The 23,641-nt window shown below is 44.9% G+C and overlaps 2 protein-coding genes, 1 long non-coding RNA gene and 1 pseudogene across 3 annotated transcripts; 3 read left to right on the top strand and 1 right to left on the bottom strand.

The window, feature by feature from the left end:
* The first annotated feature begins 5,078 nt into the window (after window positions 1-5,078).
* On the top strand, window positions 5,079-9,221 carry LOC121017096 (C-C motif chemokine 23-like). The gene is made up of 4 exons (XM_040455176.1): window positions 5,079-5,238; window positions 7,848-7,895; window positions 8,380-8,491; window positions 8,892-9,221. Exons 1-4 carry the CDS (start codon window positions 5,163-5,165, stop codon window positions 8,977-8,979), a joined length of 324 nt encoding a protein of 107 aa, XP_040311110.1. The 5' UTR covers window positions 5,079-5,162; the 3' UTR covers window positions 8,980-9,221.
* Window positions 9,222-14,323: 5,102 nt separating this feature from the next.
* LOC121017044 (calmodulin-A-like) lies at window positions 14,324-16,745 on the top strand (annotated as a pseudogene).
* Window positions 16,746-17,795: 1,050 nt separating this feature from the next.
* LOC121017099 (uncharacterized) lies at window positions 17,796-21,209 on the bottom strand. Its single transcript, XR_005784626.1, has 2 exons — window positions 21,125-21,209; window positions 17,796-19,681 (listed from the first exon to the last, which is right to left on the bottom strand). It is a non-coding gene; the product is annotated as an uncharacterized LOC121017099 (long non-coding RNA).
* On the top strand, window positions 19,447-22,143 carry CCL14 (C-C motif chemokine ligand 14). Its single transcript, XM_040455179.1, has 3 exons — window positions 19,447-19,644; window positions 21,404-21,518; window positions 21,953-22,143. Exons 1-3 carry the CDS (start codon window positions 19,563-19,565, stop codon window positions 22,038-22,040), a joined length of 285 nt encoding a protein of 94 aa, XP_040311113.1. The 5' UTR covers window positions 19,447-19,562; the 3' UTR covers window positions 22,041-22,143.
* The last annotated feature ends 1,498 nt before the right edge of the window (window positions 22,144-23,641 follow it).

A 23,641-nucleotide genomic window follows, 5' to 3' on the forward strand; every position in this document is an offset into this window, starting at 1 on the left:
TTAGGCCTCTTTAGGGGATCCCCACTGCCCCCCAGTCCTTAGTTGCTCAGTGTCCTCGATTGTATTCTCCTCAGGTGCCATCCTAAAATCAGCTCTCAGGGTCTCTTTTCATACTGAAGTGTGAATGACTAACCAAGGCTTTAACAGGTTTTGAAAGGCCAAAACCAAAACTCAGGAATCAGACATGAGGTGTGGAACAGCTAAGTGGCTTCTGGGATTTGGGGCCACCCAAGCTTTCCAGCAAGGATGGAAGGGAGGGCAGGGGAGAATGGGGCAGTAAGCTCTTGGGCACAGGTAAAGGTCTGATGTTTCAGGGCCAAATAGGGAATAGGGCTTGGGAAGGCAGGAAGGCAGTCAGGGATGCTAATAGAAACCTGAGACTTGTAATCCTACAGACAGCCCATTGCCACCTGGCCCACCCAGGACAGAGGACAGCAGAGTCACAGGAGGGAGAAAAGGCACTTAGATTTGTGGAGTACAAAGCTGCAGCTGAGAGTGGCTGTTCCCATTGGGTATCTGCGTGATGAGCTCCGAGGGAACAGAGACATGGATCTTGCCTCTCCAGGAATGTGGAACCACTCCTCCTCCAGACCTCCTCATCGCATAAGAAGCATCTATCTGGTCCCCAACCCCCACCCGATTTTGGCAATGAGGTAGGGGTCCCACCCAGTATCCCCCATCATTAAGAGACCCTGTCTTGTCTATTCCCATGGATGCAACTGAGCCCAGCCCTGATCATTTCCCACTGGAGGACTGTGACAGCAATGGCCTTGTCACTGGTTTGTTCACCCTGAACCCATTCTTCACAGACTATCAGAGTGAGCTCACCGAAGTGTAAAACCCATCGTGCTTTCTCTGCCTAAAACACACCAAAATCTTCCCACTGGCCTCAGGATAAACCTCATATCCACAACATGGCCTATTTGCCCTGTGCAATCTAACACCAGTCTGCCTCTCCAGCCCCATCAGGTACTCCTTTCCCCAGCCATACTCAGTCCGTGACATATGCTAGGACTTTGCACCTCAGGACCTTTGCATAAGCTATTTCCCTTACTTGTATTTCTCTTTTCCTTGCTTTTCAACCTAGTTAACGTTGCTCATTTTTTAGCTCTAAGTTCATAAGTTCTCTTCTTAGAGAAGCAATATATTCCTTTCAAAGTGTTGCTTATTACAATGTGTAAGTATATGTCTATTTGTGTGATTATTTATTTAACATAGGTCTCCAGGAGAACAGGGACATGATCTTTTGGCCCTCCGTGGTATTCTTGGTGCCAAGCAGAAGGCTGAACACACAGTGGGCACTTAGGAGCCTGGGTGTCTCAGTCTGTTAATGGATGGATGGGTGGGTGAATATTCTAACAGGAAGCTCCCACTAATTTTTCTTTTGCCTCAGGTTCCAGTGTGCTATAGCACAGCACTGTTAATAATCCTGTCTTTATTCAAAACTGATTTTGTATTCGCTGTGGATTCTTTGGCAAATTCATTTTTAAAATATCTTATTAAAATATTATTTATCTCGGGGCACTGGGGTGGCACAGTCAGTTACACATTTGACTCTTGGGTTTGGCTTACATCAGGATCTCACAGTTCGTGGGTTCAAGCCCCGCGTTGGGCTCTGTGCTGACAGCTAGGAGCCTGGAGCCTGCTTCAGATTCTGTGTCTCCCTCTTTCTCTCTCTCTCTCTCTGCCCCTTCCCCGCTCACACTCTGTCTCTCTCTCAAAAATAAACAAACATTAAAATTTTTTAATATTACTTATCTTGATGTATCGAGTTTTCTTGGTGCCCTCTTTTGTGCCCAAAACCAGCGCTCCACTCACCACACCCTAGTTATATCCCTGCCCATAGTAAGGAATTAATAAATGGCAACTATTGTTAAAATAACTACTACTGTATAGATAAGACATAAAAGGACAATTATAGGCTTTAGAGTCAGACAGATTTAGGTTCCTGGCTTATTCATTGATCAAGCAATCATTCATTTGTTTATACACCTGGTCAATGATTTCGTTCAGAGCCTCTTCTGTGCCACCCGTTTTCCAAACATGCTTTCAGGGAGCTTCCATTCTGGATGCTCTGTCACTGACCAGCTTGTGACCTTCCATGAGCCGTTTACACTTCCAAAGGCTCATCAGGCCCTTTGTCTGTAACAGGGTAATACTGGTAACATCTGCCTGTATTGTGCAAAGGTTGGGAATTTTAGCATTTAGTTATGTCAATAGACATGGACCAACACCTGATACCCAATGCAATGCCCCGTCTGGTGTGATTCACAGTTTCAAGGACAGAGGCCCACCAAGGGTAAGTGTCCTCTCTAGGGCCACACAGCTTTCAGAAGCAGAAACAAAGACAAACCTGGTCTTCCTGCTTCATGGTGAATGCTTTGCTGTGCTGGGTGGATACAGACAAACCTCCCCTTCCCAACCCAGCATCTTCCTGAGGCCTGGAGGGATTGGGAAATGGTAGTGACTGCTTCCTTGTGCATGGAGGACAGGTCTGCCCTGTTGTGGCCTGCCCTGGGTGCCCACAGACGCATAGTCCAGCCTTTGGGAGGGTTTGAGGGAATGAGTGGACAGGAGGGGTTAGTACAGAAGGAAGAGAGGTATTAGAAAAAGACTAATTTAGGGGCTCCTGGGTGGCTCAGTCGGTTGAGCATCCGACTTCGGCTCGGATCATGATCTCACAGTTCTCATGAGCTCAAGCCCCACATGGGGCTCTCTGCTGTCAGCACAGAGCCCAGTTCAGATCTTTCCACCACCCGCTCTGCACCTCCCCCTCTGGTTCTCTCTCTCTCTCTCTGTCTCTCAAAAATAAACAAACTTAAAAAAAAAGAAAAAGATAAACTTAAAAATATAAGGAGGAATAGGCATCCAGAAGGGGGCCAGGCCATCCCCTCTCCGTGGTATGTTGCTGTCTCATCCTTACTCCATCCCCATGCTGTCACAAACAGAGAAGCAGGTCCAGGTCTCCTAGTGGACATGGCCCAGCCTCACACCACCCTTCTCTGGGCAGAAGCAAAGGTTGCACCTATGGTCTCTCTTCTGTCTCTCAGAAAATCCCACATGGTCTGTGACACGTTCTTTTAAGACCTGTCCTTTCTGCCTTGAAGTAGTTAACCTTCCGTGGTGATAAGAAGCCAGCAAGGCTTGAGTGGGTACTTTCCAGGGGGAGGCGTAGACTTCTGAACACCTGCCAAGTATACAGACACAGGGAGAGGCTGTGGCCTTCTGGCCTGGGCTGGACCCACAGGGAGATGGGTGTGGGTGCCTATCCCAGTGGGTAGAGAGGGCCTGAGTCTGGGAGGGAGAAGATGAAGAGGGGAGTCAGCTGAGGGGCACACGAATCACTGAGGAAGACACTGTCTGGGGTCCTGGGGAATAGAGGACAATCCCTCAGAAAGGAGACTGGCCCTAATCTAGAAGTTTACAGGATTCCATGAGGAGGATAGCTGAAGGGAGGTTTCACTCCTAATCCTCTGCCTCTCACCTCTCAGTTTCATCATCCAAAAGAGCCAATGCTTGTGTGCCAACCCGGGGCTGCCTGGGTGTGAGAAATAAGCCCACTGACCCAATCAAAGGAGGGACACAGAGACTCGGAGCACAGTGAAGCAAGGCTTTAATCAACGTTCTTGCAAGAGCCGGTGTCTGATGGATAGGCACACCAGGGGCGGTTACAGCAGGCAATTTATCTCCTAGCATGCAAGTCCCTCTCCTGGTTCCTCATTGGCTGAGTATACAGAGGCAAGTCCCTCCCCTGGTTCCTCATTGGCTGAGTATACAGAGGCTACATCCTTACCCAAAGTTGCCTATGCCCATGTAAGGCAAAAAGTAGTCTGATTGGAACAAATGCACATTCCTTGAGGTGACACAGAGACTTCAGTTCTTTGGCACATGCTCATTGCAAAGCCCATGAAAATAAGCCTGTGAAATGGAGAGGGGAAGAAGAACCAGGAAGTGAAGTGTCTAAGGGTGTGGGACTCCATTGTTGGGGGCGGGGGGTAGGGTTCGTACATATTTCCAATAGGTTATAAACCTATTTTCACAAGACAGCACAGCTCTTATTTGGTATTGCTGAAAATGAATCATCTCACTTCTCACACTGGGTCACGACTACAAACTACATATCACACAGGAGGTTGCAGATTATTAAAAGGATTGGGGTTTACACTGAGTGGGATTAAAAAGCCATTGGAGGCTCTCTCTCTCAAAAATAACATTAAAAACTAAATAAATAAAGTATAAACACTTTTTTAAAAAACAGGAGGCACCGGGATGACTCAGTCAGTTAAGTGTCTAACTCTTGGTCTGGGCTCAGTTCATGATCTCACAGTTCTTGGGTTTGAGCCCCACATTGGGCTCTGTGCTGACAGTGAGAAGCCTGCATAGGATTCTGTCTCCCCCTCTCTCTGCCTCTTTCTCTCTCTCTCTCTCTCTCTCTCTCTCTCAAAAGTAAATAAACACTTTTTTTTTTTTTTAAAGCCATTGGAGGGTTTTGAACAGGATACCAGAGTTGATTGATATTTTAACAGGGTCACTACAGCTGCATCGCTGAGAATGACCTGAAGGGCACAAAGTCATTAAAGAGACAAGTTGGAAGCTTTTGCAAGAATCTCTGTGAGAGACAAGGGTAGCCTGGACCAGGTGGAGAGAGAGAGGAGGTGCTGAGGAATAATGAGATTCTGGATATGTTTTCGAAAGTAGAATCAACTGTGTTTATGAATGGCTTGGATATGGGGCATGAAACAAAGAGAAGGGTCAAGGATCAGGAGTCTGCATAAGGAATCTCATGACCAGTTTTACCAACTCTTTGTGCACTTGAAGGTACTTAACTCCTGAGGAAAACACTGCAACATCAAGGATGAAATGAATTTCCTGGAGGAAGAGTCCTTCATGAAATAGTCACTCTCTGTGCCTGTATCCACTGGGCAGTTGGGAAAGCATGAAGGCACCTTTGCCCTCTACTTCCTGTTGCATTCGCAGCCTTGTTCCGTTTTTCAGAAATAGCATGTTGCCTATTGTATAACCAAAGAATAGAATTCTGACCCTCTGCCCTGTGACTTCCTGATCCTCCTCTCTTATAAATACAAGAGCAGAACTGGGATCCCAGGGAATCAGAGAGCACAGTGCCAGGAGTCCCCAGAGCAGCTTCACCTTCCACTGGGAAAATGAAGGTCTTCGCAGCTGCCCTCCCCTTCCTCATTGTTGCTACTGCCTTTGGAGCCCAGGTCCGGGCCCTTCATGGTGAGTTCAGTGAGCCTTCTCACTGGTGATAGGCTCCATAGTAACTTGCAATCTGGAGAGGAGACACAAAAGGACACCTTTGTCCTCCTGTGACTGCTCCCTGTCCCAGACGCAGATGTGAATTTGCCACTTGTTTAAAAGCAGCAGCAGTAGGGTGTGAACCTCCCTCTGCGGCCTTTGGTCTCTGGGAAAAACTGTACAAATGACTGGTCCCCCTAAGGGAAATACTCCTCTCCCTTTTCATGACCAGAATTATTTGATACCTTCTCTTAGCTGAACTAGGGTGGTTAAGTGCTAAATCAAAAGAAGTGTAGTAAAATTGTAAATTTGTAGAAAGAAGCATAGAATTCTACAATGTTAGAAGGATTACATACCATCTAGTGTAAAACTATCATTTTGAAGAGGAAATGGGACAAGCCAGGAAAGTGACTCACCCAAGTCACCTAACCATTCTATGTATTTAACAAATAACTATCTAATGCTTCCTATATGCAAGCAGGCACTGTTCTAAGTGTCTTATGGACTTAATACATTAGATCCCCCTAACAACCCTGTGGGGTAGACTATCGACAACTTGTATAGTTTTGCATATATTATTATCATCATTCTGATTTTACAGTTGAGAAAACTGAGGCATAAGAAATTTAGACAACTTGCTCAAGATTACACAACTATTAAGTGGTAGAATGAGGGTCTGAGCTAGTTAGGAGGCTGCTATGGAAAGACAAGGCCACTGAAGATTTTATTTTGCAAGCACCACACACCTCATAGCAAACATATCAAGTATACCTCCTTAAATGGAATTCATGCATGCCTCAGTGCATGCCTCCTTGAATAGAATTCATATGTAACTATATAAGAAATAAGCGAAAAGTGTGGTTGGGTTTGACTAGTTAGCAAAATGCAGGTCCACAATCCCTAATCAAAAGCTTTGGCGCTGGATGTGTTTTGGAATGCAGAACTATTCCATTTTTAAAAAGGTAATATAGGGGCACCTGGGTGGCTCAGTTGGTTGACTATCCAATTGTTGGTTTTGGCTCAGGTCATGATCTCACGGTTCATGAGATTGAGCCCCCAGTCGGGCTCTGCACTGACAGCATGAAACTTGCTTGGGATTGTCTGTCTGTCTCTCTCTCTCTTTCTCGGTCTTTCTCTCCCTCTCTCTCTCTTTCTCTCTCTCTCTCTCTCTCTCTCTCTCTCTCTCTCTCTCTGCACCTACCTGCTCACATGCTCTCTACTCAAAATAAATAAACTTTTAAAATAAAAATAAGTTAAGTAGTAATAGAATATGATGTAGCAATCCCACTCTGAAATTATACCCAAAAGAACTGGAAGCAGGTACATGAAGAGATATGTGTAAACCCATGCTAATAACAGCATTATTCATTACAGTCAAAAGGTAAGAGCAGCCCAAGTGTCCGTCAACAAATGAAGAGATTTTTTTAATGGGGTATATACATACAACGAAACATTATTCAGCCTTATAAAGGCTAAAAAATGGATGAACATTGAAGACATTATGTTAAGTGAGATATACCAGTCACAAAAGGACAAATACTGTATGACTCCACTCATACGAGGTACTCAAAGTAGTCAAATTCAGGAACAGAAAGAATGGTAGTGGCCTGGGGCTCAGGGGGAGGAAAAATGGGAGTTATTGCTTCATAATAAGGAGTTTCAGTTTTGCAAGATGAAAACCATTCTGTGGATGGATTGCGGTCATGGTTGCACAATATGTGAATATGCTTAATGCCACTGAACTGTGCACTTTTAAAAATGCTTAAAATTATAAATGTTTATTATGTATATTTCACATTTGCAATGCAATAAGTATCATTTTTTAAAAGGCAACATATACCTGGGCATTATTTAACATCCCTGGCAGAGCTGGGGAAGTGTACTTCAAACATAGTAGTACTTTTGCAGCAAACACATACAAATATTTATGCTAATGGAATAAATAAAGATTATAAATAGCTTCTCTTCACCCTGGGTGGCACTGTGCCACCAAATCAGTTAATAAAAAAATGTGTCTGTTTCCTGAGCCCTGTGGATTCTGGAAATGTACAGAAAGTATTGTGGGCTGTATCACATTATGTAGCTAATTCAACTGATTTATTCATTTGGGATTTACGGTTTGCTTTTTGAAAATTTTTTTAACGTTTACTTATTTTTGAGACAGAGAGAGACAGAGCATGAACGGGGGAGGGTCAGAGAGAGGGAGACACAGAATGTGAAACAGGCTCCAGGCTCTGAGCCATCAGCCCAGAGCCCGATGCGGGGCTCGAACTCACAGACGGCGAGATCATGACCTGAGCCGAAGTCGGCCGCTTAACTGACTGAGCCACCCAGGAGCCCCTCGGTTTGCTTTTTGTATTTCAAAGTCCACAGGATGATTTCACATCCCAAACAATTTCAAGAGTTTCCTGACACATCTCAGGGCCCTAAGAGAGACAATGGGCCCTGAGGAAGACCTAGAACCCAGACAGTGTCCAGTGGTCCAGCATCATCACCTCCCTACCAGGGGATGGGGCTGAGGAATGAGACTGGTGGAGATACTGAGGCAATGCTGCCTCTGTGACTTCTCTTCCCTTGTTTCTCCCAAATAGAACCCGTGGTGGCAATACGTCCGCATGAAACCTCGATACATCTGCAAGGTAAAAGTATATGTTATATTATAGCTTATGTTTAAAAGCAGCAGCTGCACAGGTCTGCCCGGTGGCTTCAAAACACCTCATTTATGAGGTGGGGGTTGGGGGAAAGGGGGGAAAGATCCTGAAGGTGGCGAACATCCCAAGGAAGATCGGGATAGAATTTTAGGGGTGACCTCTATTCCGCCCAGCTGTCTCCTGAGTTGGATCCCCTGGGACAGCAGGTGCTCTCTAATGCCTCCTGCAGGCATCAGAAGTTTCCTCTTCTTTCAGAAATGATCATGGCCCTGCTGTGGCCCTGCCTGGGTGCCCCCAGACACATAGCTCAGCCCCGAGGAGAGGGAAGCAAGTGCTGGCCGAGGAAGAGAAGGTTCCCTTTGAAGTCCTGTGCCTTCTCACCTTCCCCAGGACTTTGGAGGAAAGGGGAAAAGGATCTAGTCTTCCTCAAAAAGAGACCCAGTCCCTAAATGACCCTTTCCCCTTGCTGCAGGCTTTCACCGTCCCTCTGACTGCTGCACCCAGTACACTCCACGGAAAATCCGATGTGGATTCATGGAAGATTACTATGAAACAAGCAGCGGGTGCTCCCAGCCAGGTGTCATGTAAGCACCAAGCTCACCAGCCATGTCTTGGGAGGGGAGGGCCTGATGGACAGGTATCTAGAGAAGTCCTACCCACCCTATGGATCCTGCCAGGTCATGATAGGCACGTGTCCTAATTAGGATCCTGCAGGGCATCAGGTATGAGATGTTCCTGAAGAGGGAGGCTGGAGACAGAAGGAGAGAACAGAAGAAAGGCTGCCCAAGGAGACTCCCATGAGTCACTAAGGCACCTCAGCAGACGCAGGGTCTCAGAGAGGAAGTGCCCTGAGCCCCTGCAGCAGAGAAAGAAAAGGACAGGCTGGGCTGAGTGAGGGATCCCAGGGCCAGGGAGGATGGAGCTCCCCATCCCTATTTGCTGAACCCCCCTTAGTTTGTAATTTTTCTCCACCTTGCTCCCCAGCTTCCTCACCAAGAAGGGGCAGCGTGTCTGTGCCAACCCCTTTGATTTGGGAGTTCAGAATTGCGTGAGGTCCCTGAAGTCGAACTAATGATACAGACCTGAGAAAAAGGAAGCTTGCTTGAGGAGAAGGGAGACGAGGTGCCAGCCACCCCTATTTCCACTTCTCCTGTCCCAACTACCTCCTGGGATTTTCTTGGCCTATTTTTTTAAAAAGCAACCATTACTGTTCTTTCTGCTCTGGTTATAAAAAGCAATGCGTTAATAAAGAGTATCCAATGTAGCTTTCCTTGAACTTTAAGAGGAAAAACAAACTATAGGAATTGCTGAAAACTGGATTCTGCGTTCTTTTTTGAAATGAAACATAAGAGAATTTTTTAAAAGCTAAAAACATTCAAACTCATTCAAACTTAGATTGAATATGTGCCCAAAATGTACTTAACCTATTTAATGAGGGAACCATAAAATGGAGCCAAAGGTCATCTGTGGAACAGAGACTTATATCATTAACTGGGGATGGCATTCTAAAATGTTAAGTCAGGGAAAAACAGGGTAATATCCTGTAAGACAATACAACTGTGATTTGGGGGATTATCTTATCTACTAGACAAAAATCATTTACATCTGTGCTAGATAAATATTTGCATGTTAATGTAATTTCACAAAGTCTGGGGCCCTGTCAATAGTAAGTAGAACATCACTCAAGAGGACATTCACCCTGCAGATTTAGGAACCCTGGGGTGGGCCTTTTGGACAATGTTCCAAATGACATTTGAGGAGCTGTCTGCAGTCATCCTTTTCCTGCCTTATTTCTACATTTTGGATGTTTTCTCTCAGTGGATATAACTTCCTAAAAGATTTCCTCTTTAAAGGTAAAGGACATTAAGACAAACATTCAAAGTTGGAGTGAATATCAATTTTACATTCATATCCATTAAAGCATATATGTTTATATTTGTAATTAGTAAATCTAGGTCAACTGTCTCAAAATTCAGAAGAAAACACTGAATTCTAAACAACAACAAAACAGTTTTTGATTCCAAAAAAGTTTAAAACCTATGCTTACTTTTTGGGTGATTTGCCATAAAAAGCTATAGGGAAAAAAAACTAATCGATAACCAAATATCCTTTGTAATAATAAACACTATTAGAAGAAGAAACCTGAGACAATGATTTTTTTAAGTTTATTTATTTTTCTGAGAGAGAGAGAGAGCAAGCATGTGAAGGGCAGAGAGAGAGGAAGACAGAGAATTCCAAGCAGCCTCCACACTGTTGCTGCAGAGCCCGATGCGGGACTCGTACTGATAAACTATGAGATCATGACCTGAGCTGAAACCAAGAGTCAGATGCTTAACTGACTGAGCCACCCAGGTGCCCCTGAGATAATGATTAAAGCTGGGAGTTATTATCACTCTAAAGCAATCAAATACACATTCACACTATGTCTTTCCTTATCCTCCCTGCTAAAATAGCTCATTTTAAAGGTTTGACTTCAGTGTAGAAAAGTTTCTTTTACTCCATCATTTGGGAGTAGGGGTGGACAGAAGACGACTGGAGAATAAGAGGTAGGGCACAGATGTACCCAATTTGACCAAGCATTCCAGGTGATTCTTATGCAGGTGGTCCTAGGAAGGACCTCACTTCAAGGTACCATTTTAGGAGCTGCAGGAAGAAAGGCAGGCAGGTTAGTTGGTGGACCTGTGCCTTGGTAAATTTCACACCTTCAGGGATGCCTTTCTCTTTTCTCAACCTAAGTGGAAATCCCTAGTTCCCTGGTTGTTAATGCAGATTCCGATGATGGGGGGCCTTGGTTCGGGTGGGTGAGGAGGAAGTGGGACTGGTCAGGCTTTCACTGAGGTTGTCAGAGAGCTTTGTTTCTAGGGGGTGGGGCAGTGGGACTTCTTTCTTGTCTTTGACCAGAGGTTGTCCTGGGTACTGCCCAGTTCTCTCTTGGGCCCATCGTCCTCTCTGGAAGACTCCCAAAGCAGATATCCTTGTTTACTTAGAGAACTGTACTTGTAGCTTTATACTGGGGCAAATCCCACACCCATCTGTCCTGAAACGGGGACTGGCAAAGTCGTAGTTTCTTTTCCCAACATCCACTGACTCTGCTGTTTGTGTTACCTAGGGTGCCACTGAGAAGATGTTCTGTCAATGATCTCCTTCACCTGTATGATGAAACAAGTTTTTCAGCCTCCTTATTTTGCCATCAAGCTGACACATGTCCTTTATATAGAACAGAAATGTCTCCTCTTACGGTCAGCTGATGTTACCTTTTCTGATTTCCTTTGCTACTACAAACTTATTTTCATTTTCATATTTCTTCTGCCATTTCCATGGGACTTGGGGAGGTGGAAGAGTCAAACACAGATGCTCAGGGTTCCGGCTTATATTTTGACTCATTTATGATCTCTCCTGTTGCTCTCTTCACTTCACTGTATTCTGTTTGGATTCAGCACCTTTGAGTTAACACCAGCCCACTGAGCCCTAGAATCAATGACTGAATGATCACAACAGCAACTTTTTGGCTTCAGTGAATCCTCATTGAAAAATCTCAAAAAGTTGTTGGGTTGAAACTGTGCTACACCCAGAAGGAGTGTGTGTGATGTCATCGGGTTCTCTAGCTGGCCAAGTCGTTAGCTCAGTAGAACGAAATGGAGAGCATAGACCCACAGAGCAGTACAGATGGCAGAGGACCAAGTGTCTCCTAGTCAAGGCTTTGGGTCATGACAATGGCAGCTGAACAGAAATGAGGGATAGACACTGAGATGTTCCTTTCTAACCGAGCATCTGGTCATTCTGGTCTTTGGGGTCTTGGAGGGGACGATGGCATGCTATGTCTAGGCCAATTACATAAAACTCGCATACTCTATTTTCACAAGTCCTCAAAAACAGCATGTTCCTTTTTTGCTTCCTTGCTTTCTTGTGGCACCTCTGCCCCTCCTCTCAACTCTTCCCAGCTAAACTCAGTGCAGCCTGCAAGGTTCAGTGTAGATGTCACCATAAAACCCTCCCTCACTATCCCAACCAGAGCACCCATCTCCTTTTCTCTGGATTCCTGAAACAGATGTTTATTGTCACTCAAACAATGACTGAGTGGCTACTTCATGTTCGACGTTGTGGTAGTCATCAGGAAAACCACGAGAACAAAACAAGCTAGATTCCTGCCCTTCAAAAATATTTCAGTATATAGAGAAGATTGAAAATAAGAATAAACAATGACATCTGTGTGCAAGAATCATATATATAATTCATCATCACTAAATCTCCGAGCTTTATGCAACACTGGATTAAAATGATGAGGCTGTTGATATTGGGAGCAACGAGCCTGGGGCTCAGACCTCCTCAGGCCCCATACAGGCAGCCCAAAGGCTGACGCTTTGAACAGTGCAGGTCTTGAGACACTGACCTCCATGCAGTCAAACACCCAAGTATAACTTCTGACTCTACAAAACTTTCCTACCAATAGCCTACTGCTGACCCGAAGCCTGACTGAGAACATAAACTGTTGATTCACACATATTTTGTTTGTTATATGTATCATATACTGTATTCTTATAATAAAGTAAGCTAGAGAAAATGTTGTTTAAAAAAATCATAAGAAATAATAAATATGTACAGTACCGAACCGTATTTAATGTATAATATGTACAGTACCAAAAAAAAAACCCACATGTAAGTAGATCTGCACAGTTCAAATTCACGTTGTTCAAGGGTCAACTGTATAAGCACACCAGTTACAAAGCTATACTACACATCAGGCCTTCTGAAACTTTAGCATGCAAAATAATAATCTGGAGGGCTTGTTAAAACAGTTTCCTTATCCTATTCCCAGAAATTCTAATTCAGGAGGATGGAATGCCCCACCCCCAAATCAGTGTTTCTAACAAGTTCCCAGGTAATCCTGATGCTACAGGGAGGAATGGGAATTTGAAGAAGAATTCTCACTTCTGACTTTGTCACTTGAGCACTGTTTGCAACTTTTATAAAAAGTACATGTTTTGTTAGTAATCAAAAAATAATTTCAAAGAGTTGAAAAAATAAATCTTTATGGTCTTCTCAAGACCTAACAACAGGGACACCTGGGTGGCCCAGTCGGTTAAGCGTCCAACTGCTGATTTCCACTCAGGTCATGATCTCACGGTTTCATGAGATCAAGCCCCGCATCAGGCTTTGTGCTGACATCTTGGAGCCTGCTTGGAATTCTCTCTCCCTATCTGCCTCTCCCTCTCAAAATAAATAAATAAGCTTAAAAAAAAAAAGAACAAACAACAAAATGGGCCAGTTCTTGTGTCGATATTTGATTTTTTTTTTATGATGAAACTCATCAGAGCTGTCTAATTATAAAACAAGTAGGGGCACCTGGGTGGCTCAGTCAGTTAAGCATCCAACTTCGGCTCTGGTCATGATCTTGCGGTCTGTGAGTTCGAGCCCCACATCAGGCTCTGTGCTAAGAACTTGGAGCCTGCTTCATGTTCTGTGTCTCCCTCTTGCTCTGCCCCCCCCCCCCACCTGCCACTGGTGCTCTGTCTCTCTAAAATATAAATAAACGGGGGCGCCTGGGTGGCGCAGTCGGTTAAGCGTCCGACTTCAGCCAGGTCACGATCTCCCGGTCCGTGAGTTCGAGCCCCGCATCAGGCTCTGGGCTGATGGCTCAGAGCCTGGAGCCTGTTTCCGATTCTGTGTCTCCCTCTCTCTCTGCTCCTCCCCCGTTCATGTTCTGTCTCTCTCTGTCCCAAAAATAAATAAACGTTGAAAAAAATTAAAAAATAAAATAAAATATAAATAAACGTTAAATTTTTTTAATTTTTTTTAACATTTATTTATTACTGAGAGACAGAGAGAGACAGAGCATGATCATGGGAGGGGTAGAGAGAGAAGGAGACACAGAATCTGAAGCAGGCTCCAGGCTCTGAGCTGTCAGCACAGAGCCTGATGCAGGGCTGGAACTCACAAGCCGCGAGATCATAACCTGAGCTGAAGTCAGACACTTAACCGCCTGACCCACCCAGGCGCCTCTAAAAAAATTTTTTTAAGAAATATACAACTGGGGAAAGTTTAAACATGGCTAAAAAAAAAGTCTGACAGCCAATGTTGAATTTTTTAAAGTAAAAACCTTAGGAGTTGTGCATAGCAGCTAGAAAAAATGTGCTTAAAAGTTGAAAAAAACTTAATAAAGCTGCATAGAAATCATCAAGGCATAAAATAGCAAATGGAAAATCTATATTTTTACTATTTTACTTTTAGAACCACAGTGTAAATTTTAGAAGTAATATATAGCTCATTCCCTTTTCTCTCTCTCTCTTTTTTTCTTCATGTATTCATTCTCTTAGTGTGAACTAGGGGGCTCACCTGAGGACTCAGTTAGGGCAGGGGCAGAGGGCATGACCCACATGCTTGAGGCCAATATGACCAGGACAAAAGACACGGCCAGTATGGCCAGAAGATTTGTTACATACAGGGGACAGTTCAAGGTAAACATAGGTTAATGGGAGCCAGATTTCTCACTACTAAAGTAGGGAGAGAAACTTAAAAAGGGAAGATTAAAATAAACCCTGTGTGTTGACTTGGAATTGAATGTATTGGTATAAATTTTTGGCTTTTCATTTACCTAGACCAATGACGTAGAAATTGCTACAAATGTGTGAAATTGATATAATAGAAATAGATACAAGTTTATACACACATTTACACATATATACTTCAATATATTTCCTAGTTTGTCCACTAAGAGCTCAGACCTAAAAGTAATGCCCTTCCCATAGCAATGAGCACTGTAAGCACCCAGATCCTGGGTTTTCAAAACCATCCTTCACTAATGGGATCCAGGGCTCATTGGAGAAATGGCAGGTTCCCAGAGCTAGGGCAAAGTATAAGATGAGCCTGGATCATCTTCTTGTGCCAAAAAGTAATAAAATTAAAAAAAAAAAAGGATAAATAAGAAATCCTAAAATCTCCTAGAGAGAGGGGCAGTGGTGCTGGCAGCCTCACAGGCACAGCCGGTTTACTCAGTATTGAGTGCACACCACACCTTAGCAGCAGCAGTGGGGCGTCCCCTGCTGTCAGAGCCCCTGCACTGGGGCAGCCACCCTGGCTCCCTCTGCTCTTCCACCCTTCGCTCTCACCATGGTTGGTCAGCTGATCAAAGAACAGATTGCTGAGTTCAAGGAAGCTTTCTCCCTATTTGACAAAGACGGTGATGGCATCATCACAACAAAGGAAATTAGAACCACCATGAGGTCATTGGGTCAGAGCGCAACAGAACCCAAATTGCAGGATATGATCAATGAGATGGATGCTGATGGTAACAGCACCCTTGACTTCCCAGGATTTTTTACTCTGATGGTTAGAAATGAAAGATACATACAGTAAAGAAGAAATTCATGAGGTATTCTGAGTCTTTGACAAGGATGCCAATAGTTACAGCAGTGTGGCAGAACTATGTCATGTCATGACAAACTTAAGAGAAACACTAACAGATGAAGAATTCAGTGAAATGATCAGAGAGCCATATACTGATGGAGATGGACAAACAACTATGAAGATTTTGTACGGGGCACCTGGGCAGCTCAGTTGGTTGAGCATCTGACTTTGTTTTTGGCTCAGGTCATGATCCCAGAGTCTTGGGATTGAGCCCCGAGTTGGGCTCCATGCTAAGTATGGAGCCTGCTTAAGATTCTCTCCCTCTGCCTCTCTCCCCCACTTGCACCCTCTCTATAAAATAAAAAAATAAAAAGGGTGCCTGGGTGGCTCAGTCGGTTAAGCATCCAACTTCGCCTCAGGTCACAATCTCACAGTTCGTGGGTTCAAGCTCTGCATTGGACTCTGCTTTCAGCACAGAACCCAGTATCTGATCCTCTGTTCCCCTCTCTGCCCCTCCCCTACTTGCACTCTCTCTCAAGAATAAACATTAAAAATATATAAATAAATAAATAAATAAATAATTTATACAGATGAGGACTGCAAATGAAGACCTACTTTCAACTTCTTTTCCCCCTCTAGAAGAAAATGAATCTTTTACTTACCTCTTGCCAAAAAAAAAAAAAAAAATTTAATTAATTTGTTCTGTTTCCATACAGCAAAACTGAATATCAAAGGTACCTTCTGTCCACACACACAAAATCTGCATGTATTGGTTGGTGGTCCTGTCCTTTGAAGATCAATCTACCCATCAGTTTTACAATATAAATACTTGTACTACCTTAACAATATGAAAGTACTTGGAGGAGCCCTTGCAGTTCCATTTGTTAATGATTAATACATTGGGTTGACCAGTTTTTCATACATGCTGCTTGACAACTGAGCAGAGTCAGGCATTTGTGTTAAAAATGAAAAATGAGGGTGTCTGGGTGGTTCAGTCAATTAGGCATCCAACTCTGGATCTCAGCTCAGGTCCTGATCTTAGGGCCATGAGTTCAAGCCCTGAATTGGGCTCCATGCTGAACAGGAAGCCTAAGTTAAGGGAAAGGAGAGTGGGAGGGAAGAAGGAAGGAAGGAAGGAAGGAAGGAAGGAAGGAAGGAAGGAAGGAAAGAAAGAAAGAAAGAAAGAAAGAAAGAAAGAAAGAAAGAAAGAAGGAAGGAAGGAAGGAAGGAAAATTTATAAATCTATTCAAATAAGTTCTAGTTCAATATGTTAGTATAAATTGTCATAGCTGGTTCACTGAAAACAAACATTTAAAATTGGTTCACTTCAGGATGCTGTGCAGAAATATGGGTGAAGGATAAACTGTCTAGACATAGCCCCACTTAGTAGGATGGCCCTCTTGTCCTTCCATGGGCCCTGACCCATGGTGATGATGAAACACATCCTGGTGACATGCTGCATGTGTTGCTTTAGTATTGACCACATTGTGCTAGAGCAAAATGGGTGTCAGGCTGTCACCATTCACACAAATTTTTAAAAGAAACCTTTACCAGGGAAGCACCTTTGGACTCTGTTTTTGAAATCTTTTGAACCATGATTTGGAGCCAGCAAAGTGGGCTGTGGCTATAGACTTCAGCACAATCATCATCACTGCTGTTCAAGAAATTACAATTTACGTCCATTCCAAATTATAAATGCTAGTCTTTTTTTTTCCAGTAAAAAGACTATTAACCTAAAAAAAATCTAGAGAGAGGAAAAATCAGGTCACCACAAATAAAGTTCCACTCCAGAAAAAATTCTCATACTCTCAGTGTAGAATTCTATACCCAGCAAAAAAATATCAATCAAGTATGAGGGATGAATAATGACTTCTTCAGACAAGCAAGAACTCAGAGAATTTATGTTCCACACACCTTTCTGGATTATTTGATTTTTTAAATCAATGTATATGTCTTGCTTTGGGAACTATTTTCAATATTTTTTAAACAGGTACTGCATACTTACCAGTGGGCAACAGAACATTTAGGACCTCTATGTTGCTACCAAGTTACATTCATCCCACTGCATTTCAGTTTTCATTTACTTTTTTGAGTCCCTCTTTAAGCTATGACTCCTCTGAGGTCAGGGTCATCTTCATTCCCACACTGCAAGTATAGCCCAGTACCTAGAATTTGATATTGTGGCAAAGAAGTGATGCAGTCATGAAACCCATCCCACTGTCCTCCTGGACACACAGATGATATATTTTTTCCATACTTTTGTCATTAAATTGGAGCCAGGTGACTTCATTCTGGCCATGGAGTATAAGTGAAAGCAATTTATATCATTCCCACAACTGTTACATAAAAACCTCCCAATTCTTCTGCTTTCCACTATGGTAGCAAAATTAGAGACCTATTGTTGAAACTTGGGGAAATTACAGACAGAAGAAGCTTTAGTCCCTGAATACATGCATAAATAGAAACAGCTTTCTCCAACACACATACCCTCATTCCACTGCTCATACACATTGGACTGTGACATGAGCAAGAAATAAACCTTCATTTAATTAATCCCCTGAGATTTAGGGGTTATTTATTAGCAATTAGTATATACAGACTAATGTAGGTAGGAACTTAATAACTGCTTGAAAAATCAAGAGATTTCCTGTAAGGTTCCTAGCAACAACTTGGCAAGTGGGCTAAGTCGCCATGAAAACAAAGTAAACACTGTTTCCTTCCAACTCATATTCTCCCCAGAAACAACTTATTTCCTTAGATTGTTTGATTTGAAGAGTTTAAATAGTTTTGTTATTGATGATAACAAATACAGAACATGTCTAATAAATGGCTGTCTTGGCACCTCAGCATGAGAATTCAGCCATTTCCTGTGAGATGCACATACTTAGACCAGCTCAAGTACTTTATTCATGGTTCTTCTAAAACATGTATTTACAAATTGTGTTAGGCTCTTTATGAATGGGCAAAGATAAATAACAGATGTTCCCTGCCCTGATGAGTCCAGGAAAGGAGAGGAGATGTAAACAGCCTTCTAAATGCAACAGTAAGCAAAATGGCCCCTAAGCTGAATATGGTAAAGGCCATTGGACTGAGTCTGCAGAGGTGGATCTATTCTGCACCCCGCTCATCCTATAAATATGAGCAAGTCCCTGGCCCTTTCTTGAGCCTGAATTCCTCCTCAGTAAATGGCCAGTTTAGACCAATCTAAGGATGGCAAGTACATAGCACATGAGCTGCATGTGTTAGTCACAGCACTTCTTCTGAGGTGTGTGGACACGGCCTTGGAATACTATGCAACGCAGAACTCCAGCCCACTGCTAATCAGTGAAGCCTACTGGCCATCCCTGAACACAGCATTTTCTAGGTACTCATCAAGCTTCTCTGTGACAAAAGTCAGAAGCCAGGAGAAGGTCCTAAAGGGATACACCCGAGATCAGAAAGAGCTAAGACTAGAGGCTTTGTAGAAAAGCCAGGTCACTTTCAGAGACAGCTCAGTTGGGGTCCCCAGGTTTCTCCACAGCATAGTGGTTAAGAACACAGACTTGGGAACCAGACTACCTGGGTCTGAACCCAGATTCCACTTATCAACTGTCAAAGCTTGGGCAAGTTACTTATGCTGTGCCTCAGTTTCCTCCATTGCTTATTTAAGATAAAATGGGCTATTATTCATAAAACATTTGGGACAGTGGCTGCTGTGTGTAGCTGTTATGTAATGTTTGTTAAATAAATTATCTACGGAGCATCACAGTGTTTCCTCACCCCAGGGTACGGTGAGAGGGTAGCAATGAGTCTGGGAGCTGGAGGTTCTGGTTAAATGTTTAAGTGAGGAGTTCCTAGTCCAGATGAGTGAGACTGGACATGGGGAGCTCCTGACCTCATCCTGGTACCCTAAATCACCTCTGATCTCCAGACAAACAGATTCTGAACCTCCCCAAATGGTCACAGGCCACATCCCAGCCTTTAGATCTTGAACTAAGTGCGCAACAGTACCCCCAGGCCCTGTGCTGTAGCCTATACCAAAGGAAGGGCTTATATCAAAGGAGTTAAATGTATTGCCACTGGGAATAGAAGGCAATTTCCTCCCTGAAATCTTGGCTCTCCATGCTTCCCTCACTCCACCCTCAACAAATGTTCAGGATATGAAATTGCTGAGGCATCACTGCTTCCTACTTCCCTTTGTAATCTTGGTTCCCTTATTGTAAGAAATACTTTGCCTTGAAGGTCATTTCTTACCACCACCTCAGCCCAGGAGCTTCAGAAGCCCCTACCAGGCAAGTTCTCCTCCTGCAGCAGCTCCCTCAACCCAGGAGGATGAAAGTCTCCATGGCTGCCATCTCCCTCTTCCTCCTCCTCATCACCGGTGCCCTGGTGTCCACGGCTAAATCCTCTTCACGTGAGTGCAATACCTTGTCTTCCTTCCATCCTTGCCCCTGTGAGGAAAGAAGCAGGAGTAAAGTTGCTGGAGAGACAAGGAGGAGGTCTGGGATCTTCTGCAATTGGTTTTGTCCTCACTCTCCCGGGACTAGTCCCCCCTCCTGCCAAGGCCATGGAGTGAACCTGCCTCTCCACTCCCTCAGTTCATCTCTCTTTGCCATTAAGTAAGAGTAGCCCACCTTATTTGGGGGACATTATCCCCAGGGATACAGAGGAGCCATTTGTCTGCTTGCCTTCTGAGATTGGGGCTGCCGGCTTCCAGGGTCAGCCCTACCCAAAGGTGTGGCCTTGCTTAGGTATGGGCTGAGGGCGACCACAACAGTGGGGGGGTCTCACCTCGGTCACCTTTTTCCAGCTTATTTCTTAGGATGAGCTGCCTTTACACACAACCAAAACCATGCCTCACCCTTCATCTTTACCTCAGCTTCTTCTCAGAAACTGGGAGGAAACAGAGGGGGTTGTTGAAATAAAGCCAGTCTAAAGTTAGTGGTAATCTGGACAGTTCGACTTGCCTCTCTGAGAAGATTCCTCTCAGAGGAATAGGTTGAGACTGGTCCCAGGAACCAGTGGACCCCTTATTCCATTCTTTGGAGACATAGGATGCTACCTGGAATGGAACTGGATAAAAGACCCAGCTGTTCCCTTCCCACCCAAGCATCCAGCTGCCCCTCTGCAACCTCAGAGGCCACTGCCAACACACACAGGGTTCTGTCCAGGCTGAGCACATAACATGCACACCCCCAACACTCCACTCCATGACTGCAGTGCCTACTTGTTTCTCCAGGGCCCTCGTTCTGAAGTAACCTTCCTGCTACCTCCATAATTGAAGCTTGAAGGAACGGATTATTTCCAGTCACTCTCTTGCACCTGCTGTAAGAGCCATGAAATTTTAGAAATCAGAAAGTAACTGAAAAGTTCACCTAATCCAGTGATGTCTAACATTTTTTAGACCAGGGAACCTTTCTTCCAGCAAAAGATTACTCAGACACAGCAAAAAAGGGCTGAATGGGATACTATCTCTAAAACTCTAGTCCCAAATGCATCAGTACCTCTGAAATAGTCCCCAAAGCCCCAAGACCCCCAGAAACTCAGTGTAAAAACCACCAACCCAGCCCAACAGGCTCATTGACAGAGGAGGAAACAGAGAGGGGAACAAAGTTACCATGGGCATATGGCCAGCAAAGGCAAGAGAGGTTGGGACCTGGGTATCCTGACTCCCTTGGTGTCCTTGGGCCTTGGTGTTGGCTTCCTTCTTTGCAGGACAGGGGTTTAATTGGGACACAGGCAAAACCCCATTTTCCCAATCTCCCAGATTGGGAAGGGCTGGGTCTGCACTCCCAGCTGGCGTGTGTCCCTGTCTCTATTGGCATTTCTTCCGAATATCCCTCCTCTTTGGAACACCTGTGCGAGCCTGCCCCACAGGGATGGTGTGTACTCACTGAGAAGATTTGGGCTTTGCTAACCTTCAATCTGGAGTTGAAGGTCATCAGCCAGTCTTTCTAGGAGAGGTTGAAGAACAGGAAGGAGGGTGATTGTGGATGCAGGAGGAGGGAAAGAGGAGCCGGAGGACCAAGTCTCTGCACAACCCTCCCTCCAAATTCTGTGAGGCCACCTCCTCCTCCTTTCCCTCTTCCACCCTCTATAGTGCAGAAGCAGCCAGCAGCTCTGGCCTTTAGCAGAGAACTCAGTGTCCACTTCCTTCCCTGCTCTCTCCTCAGGAGGACCTTACCACCCGGCCGAGTGCTGCTTCAACTACATTGCCCAGGCAATCGCACGTCATCGGATCACGGGTTATTATGAGACCAGCAGCCAGTGCTCCAGGCCCGGAGTGGTGTAGGTGGCACTCACACACCATATACCAGGGGACAGGAAGCTTGCAAGCCCTGGGGGATAGGGAGGAACTGGAGTGGGGACTCCCCAGAGCACTTCTCAGGTGCAGTGACAGGCAGCGGAGGGGAAACCTGGGGGCTTTCTGGCCTGGCTGAGCCTCTGGGGAACCAGGAGGAAGCTGAGCCCATGCATGGGGAGGCATCAGGGGAGGGGAAGGGAAGGCAGGAGGGCACTTCCAGGGGCAGGAGAAGCATGGAGATGGGTCCAGGGTCCCCGAGGGGCTGGAGAGCATGTCTCAGAGAGGAGACTGGTCTTGAGCTGCCTCTGACAAAGAAAGGAGAAACAGCCTAGATGGGTGAGGAATCTGGGAGGCTGACCAGCTCACACTTCACTGCTTGGTGCCTGAGTCTGTAACCCTTCTCCCTTTCGCTCCATAGCTTCATCACCAAAAAGGGCCATTCCATATGCGCCAACCCCAATGACGTCTGGGTCCAGGACTACATCAAGGACCTGGAGGAGAAATGAGCTGGCCATCTGAAGAAGAGGCCAAGGCCCCCCTCTCAGTCCCAATGCTCAGCCCGACACCTTCTGGGAGCTGTCCTGCCTTGAATTAAAGACCTAGAATTTATGCCCTCCCTGTCCTCATTCATTTCTACCAGATCTACTCTTTGGAGCCCAGCTGGGTGGCACTCTTGGCATCAGGCTTTGCTCTACAGAAATGTGGTCAGCCCTAGATGCAAAAAAAACAGGTCAGGCCTGTGATGGGGGTGGCGGGAAGCTAAGGCCACCTTTACATAATAATCATCATGATGATAACAGATACCATTGCCTTACCACTTTCTACCTTTCAAGCAGTCTGCTAAACAGTCTGAGTGTATTATCTTATTTATATAAGCTACACAAGTGTAATGCTAAGAATTATCACCTGATTTTGCAGGTAAATCTTCATAAAGTCTTCGTAGCAGCCAAATTTCAAAGTCCTTTGTTCTGTGCTGCTCCCAAGGCCCTTGTTCCCAGCTATCTGGGATAAGAATGATTTTATCCAACCCTTCCCCCTCCACTTGCATACATCAGGTTGTACTATATTGTTATGCCCATTTTTGTGTCCTCCACCAAGGCCTAACAGAAAGCCTGGCCCATACCAGGTACTCAGGAAATGGATGGACTGATGGCTGGATAGAAAGATACAGGAATCAAGAGGATGCTATGCTCCATGAATAATACCCAGCTGCCCCCAAAAGCTCTCAGACCCATCTTCGGGGTTCAAGGAGGAGATCCTCTTCCTCAGAGTAAGAGCATGGCCAGTGTAGGTACAGTGCCCACTCTTCCCAGGCCACCATCTTCCACACACCAGGGCCAAGAAGATACTTATATGCTAAAGGTACAACCAGGCTTCCTCAGACCTCCTCACCTCCAAAAACAATGGTCAAGGGGGTACCCAAATACATACATACTACCGTCCTAAAAAGCCATAGTGTCACCACCACTGCCTTGAACCCACCAGGACGAAATGCATTATATAGTTTTTCCCTATTCATGAGCAGTCATGCAAAACAGCAAGCCCCATAAGGATTTCATACGCCCCTGCTTCAGTCTACTTTCATTTACTGAAACGCACCCCACTATGCCTCTAAAGCGCCTGCCAAAATCCCCTATATCTTCCATGTCTTCTCGGAATTCTACCTTCAATCCCTGGAATGGGGTCCTGAGGCAGTCTGAAGAGAGAAGACGCGGAGGGGCAGGTCAGCCCTAGTCAAGGCCCCTGGCCGAGAAGCTCAGAAACACCTAAGAGATTATCACGTGCGTGGGGTTGGAGCGCCCTCTGCATGCCGTGATTGGCCGCGGTAGCCGGTTGGATAAACCCATATCGCAGGCAAGCAGGAGGGCTGGCCAACTAGATCTAAAGGTGGTTCAGAGTCCAAGGTCCAAAGAGATAAAAGAACATTAACGAATAAGCCAAAGACCTCAGCAATAAATGAGGACTCAAGGATCGCACATTGTTTTTTCTCAGTATTACTAACACAATCTGTGACGGGAAAAGGTGTGAGTTGAGCCATGTGTCGTTAGACTGGGGATGGGAGGCATCCTTTTCAGAGGCCTAAACCCTATCCTCGCTCCAGTCTGTG

The sequence above is a fragment of the Herpailurus yagouaroundi genome, unplaced genomic scaffold (assembly GCF_014898765.1).
Source record: "Herpailurus yagouaroundi ecotype Mexico unplaced genomic scaffold, PumYag 215, whole genome shotgun sequence".
Taxonomy (NCBI): domain Eukaryota; kingdom Metazoa; phylum Chordata; class Mammalia; order Carnivora; family Felidae; genus Herpailurus; species Herpailurus yagouaroundi.

Excerpts from the sequence above, each read along its gene's own strand:
- LOC121017096 (XM_040455176.1), top strand. The coding sequence starts at position 5,163 with ATGAAGGTCTTCGCAGCTGCCCTCCCCTTCCTCATTGTTGCTACTGCC. Across the intron at positions 5,239-7,847 it reads CCAGGTCCGGGCCCTTCATG|AACCCGTGGTGGCAATACGT; the intron begins GTGAGTTCAGTG and ends TCTCCCAAATAG. Across the intron at positions 7,896-8,379 it reads AACCTCGATACATCTGCAAG|GCTTTCACCGTCCCTCTGAC; the intron begins GTAAAAGTATAT and ends CCCTTGCTGCAG.
- CCL14 (XM_040455179.1), top strand. The coding sequence starts at position 19,563 with ATGAAAGTCTCCATGGCTGCCATCTCCCTCTTCCTCCTCCTCATCACC. Across the intron at positions 19,645-21,403 it reads CACGGCTAAATCCTCTTCAC|GAGGACCTTACCACCCGGCC; the intron begins GTGAGTGCAATA and ends CTCTCTCCTCAG. Across the intron at positions 21,519-21,952 it reads TGCTCCAGGCCCGGAGTGGT|CTTCATCACCAAAAAGGGCC; the intron begins GTAGGTGGCACT and ends TTCGCTCCATAG.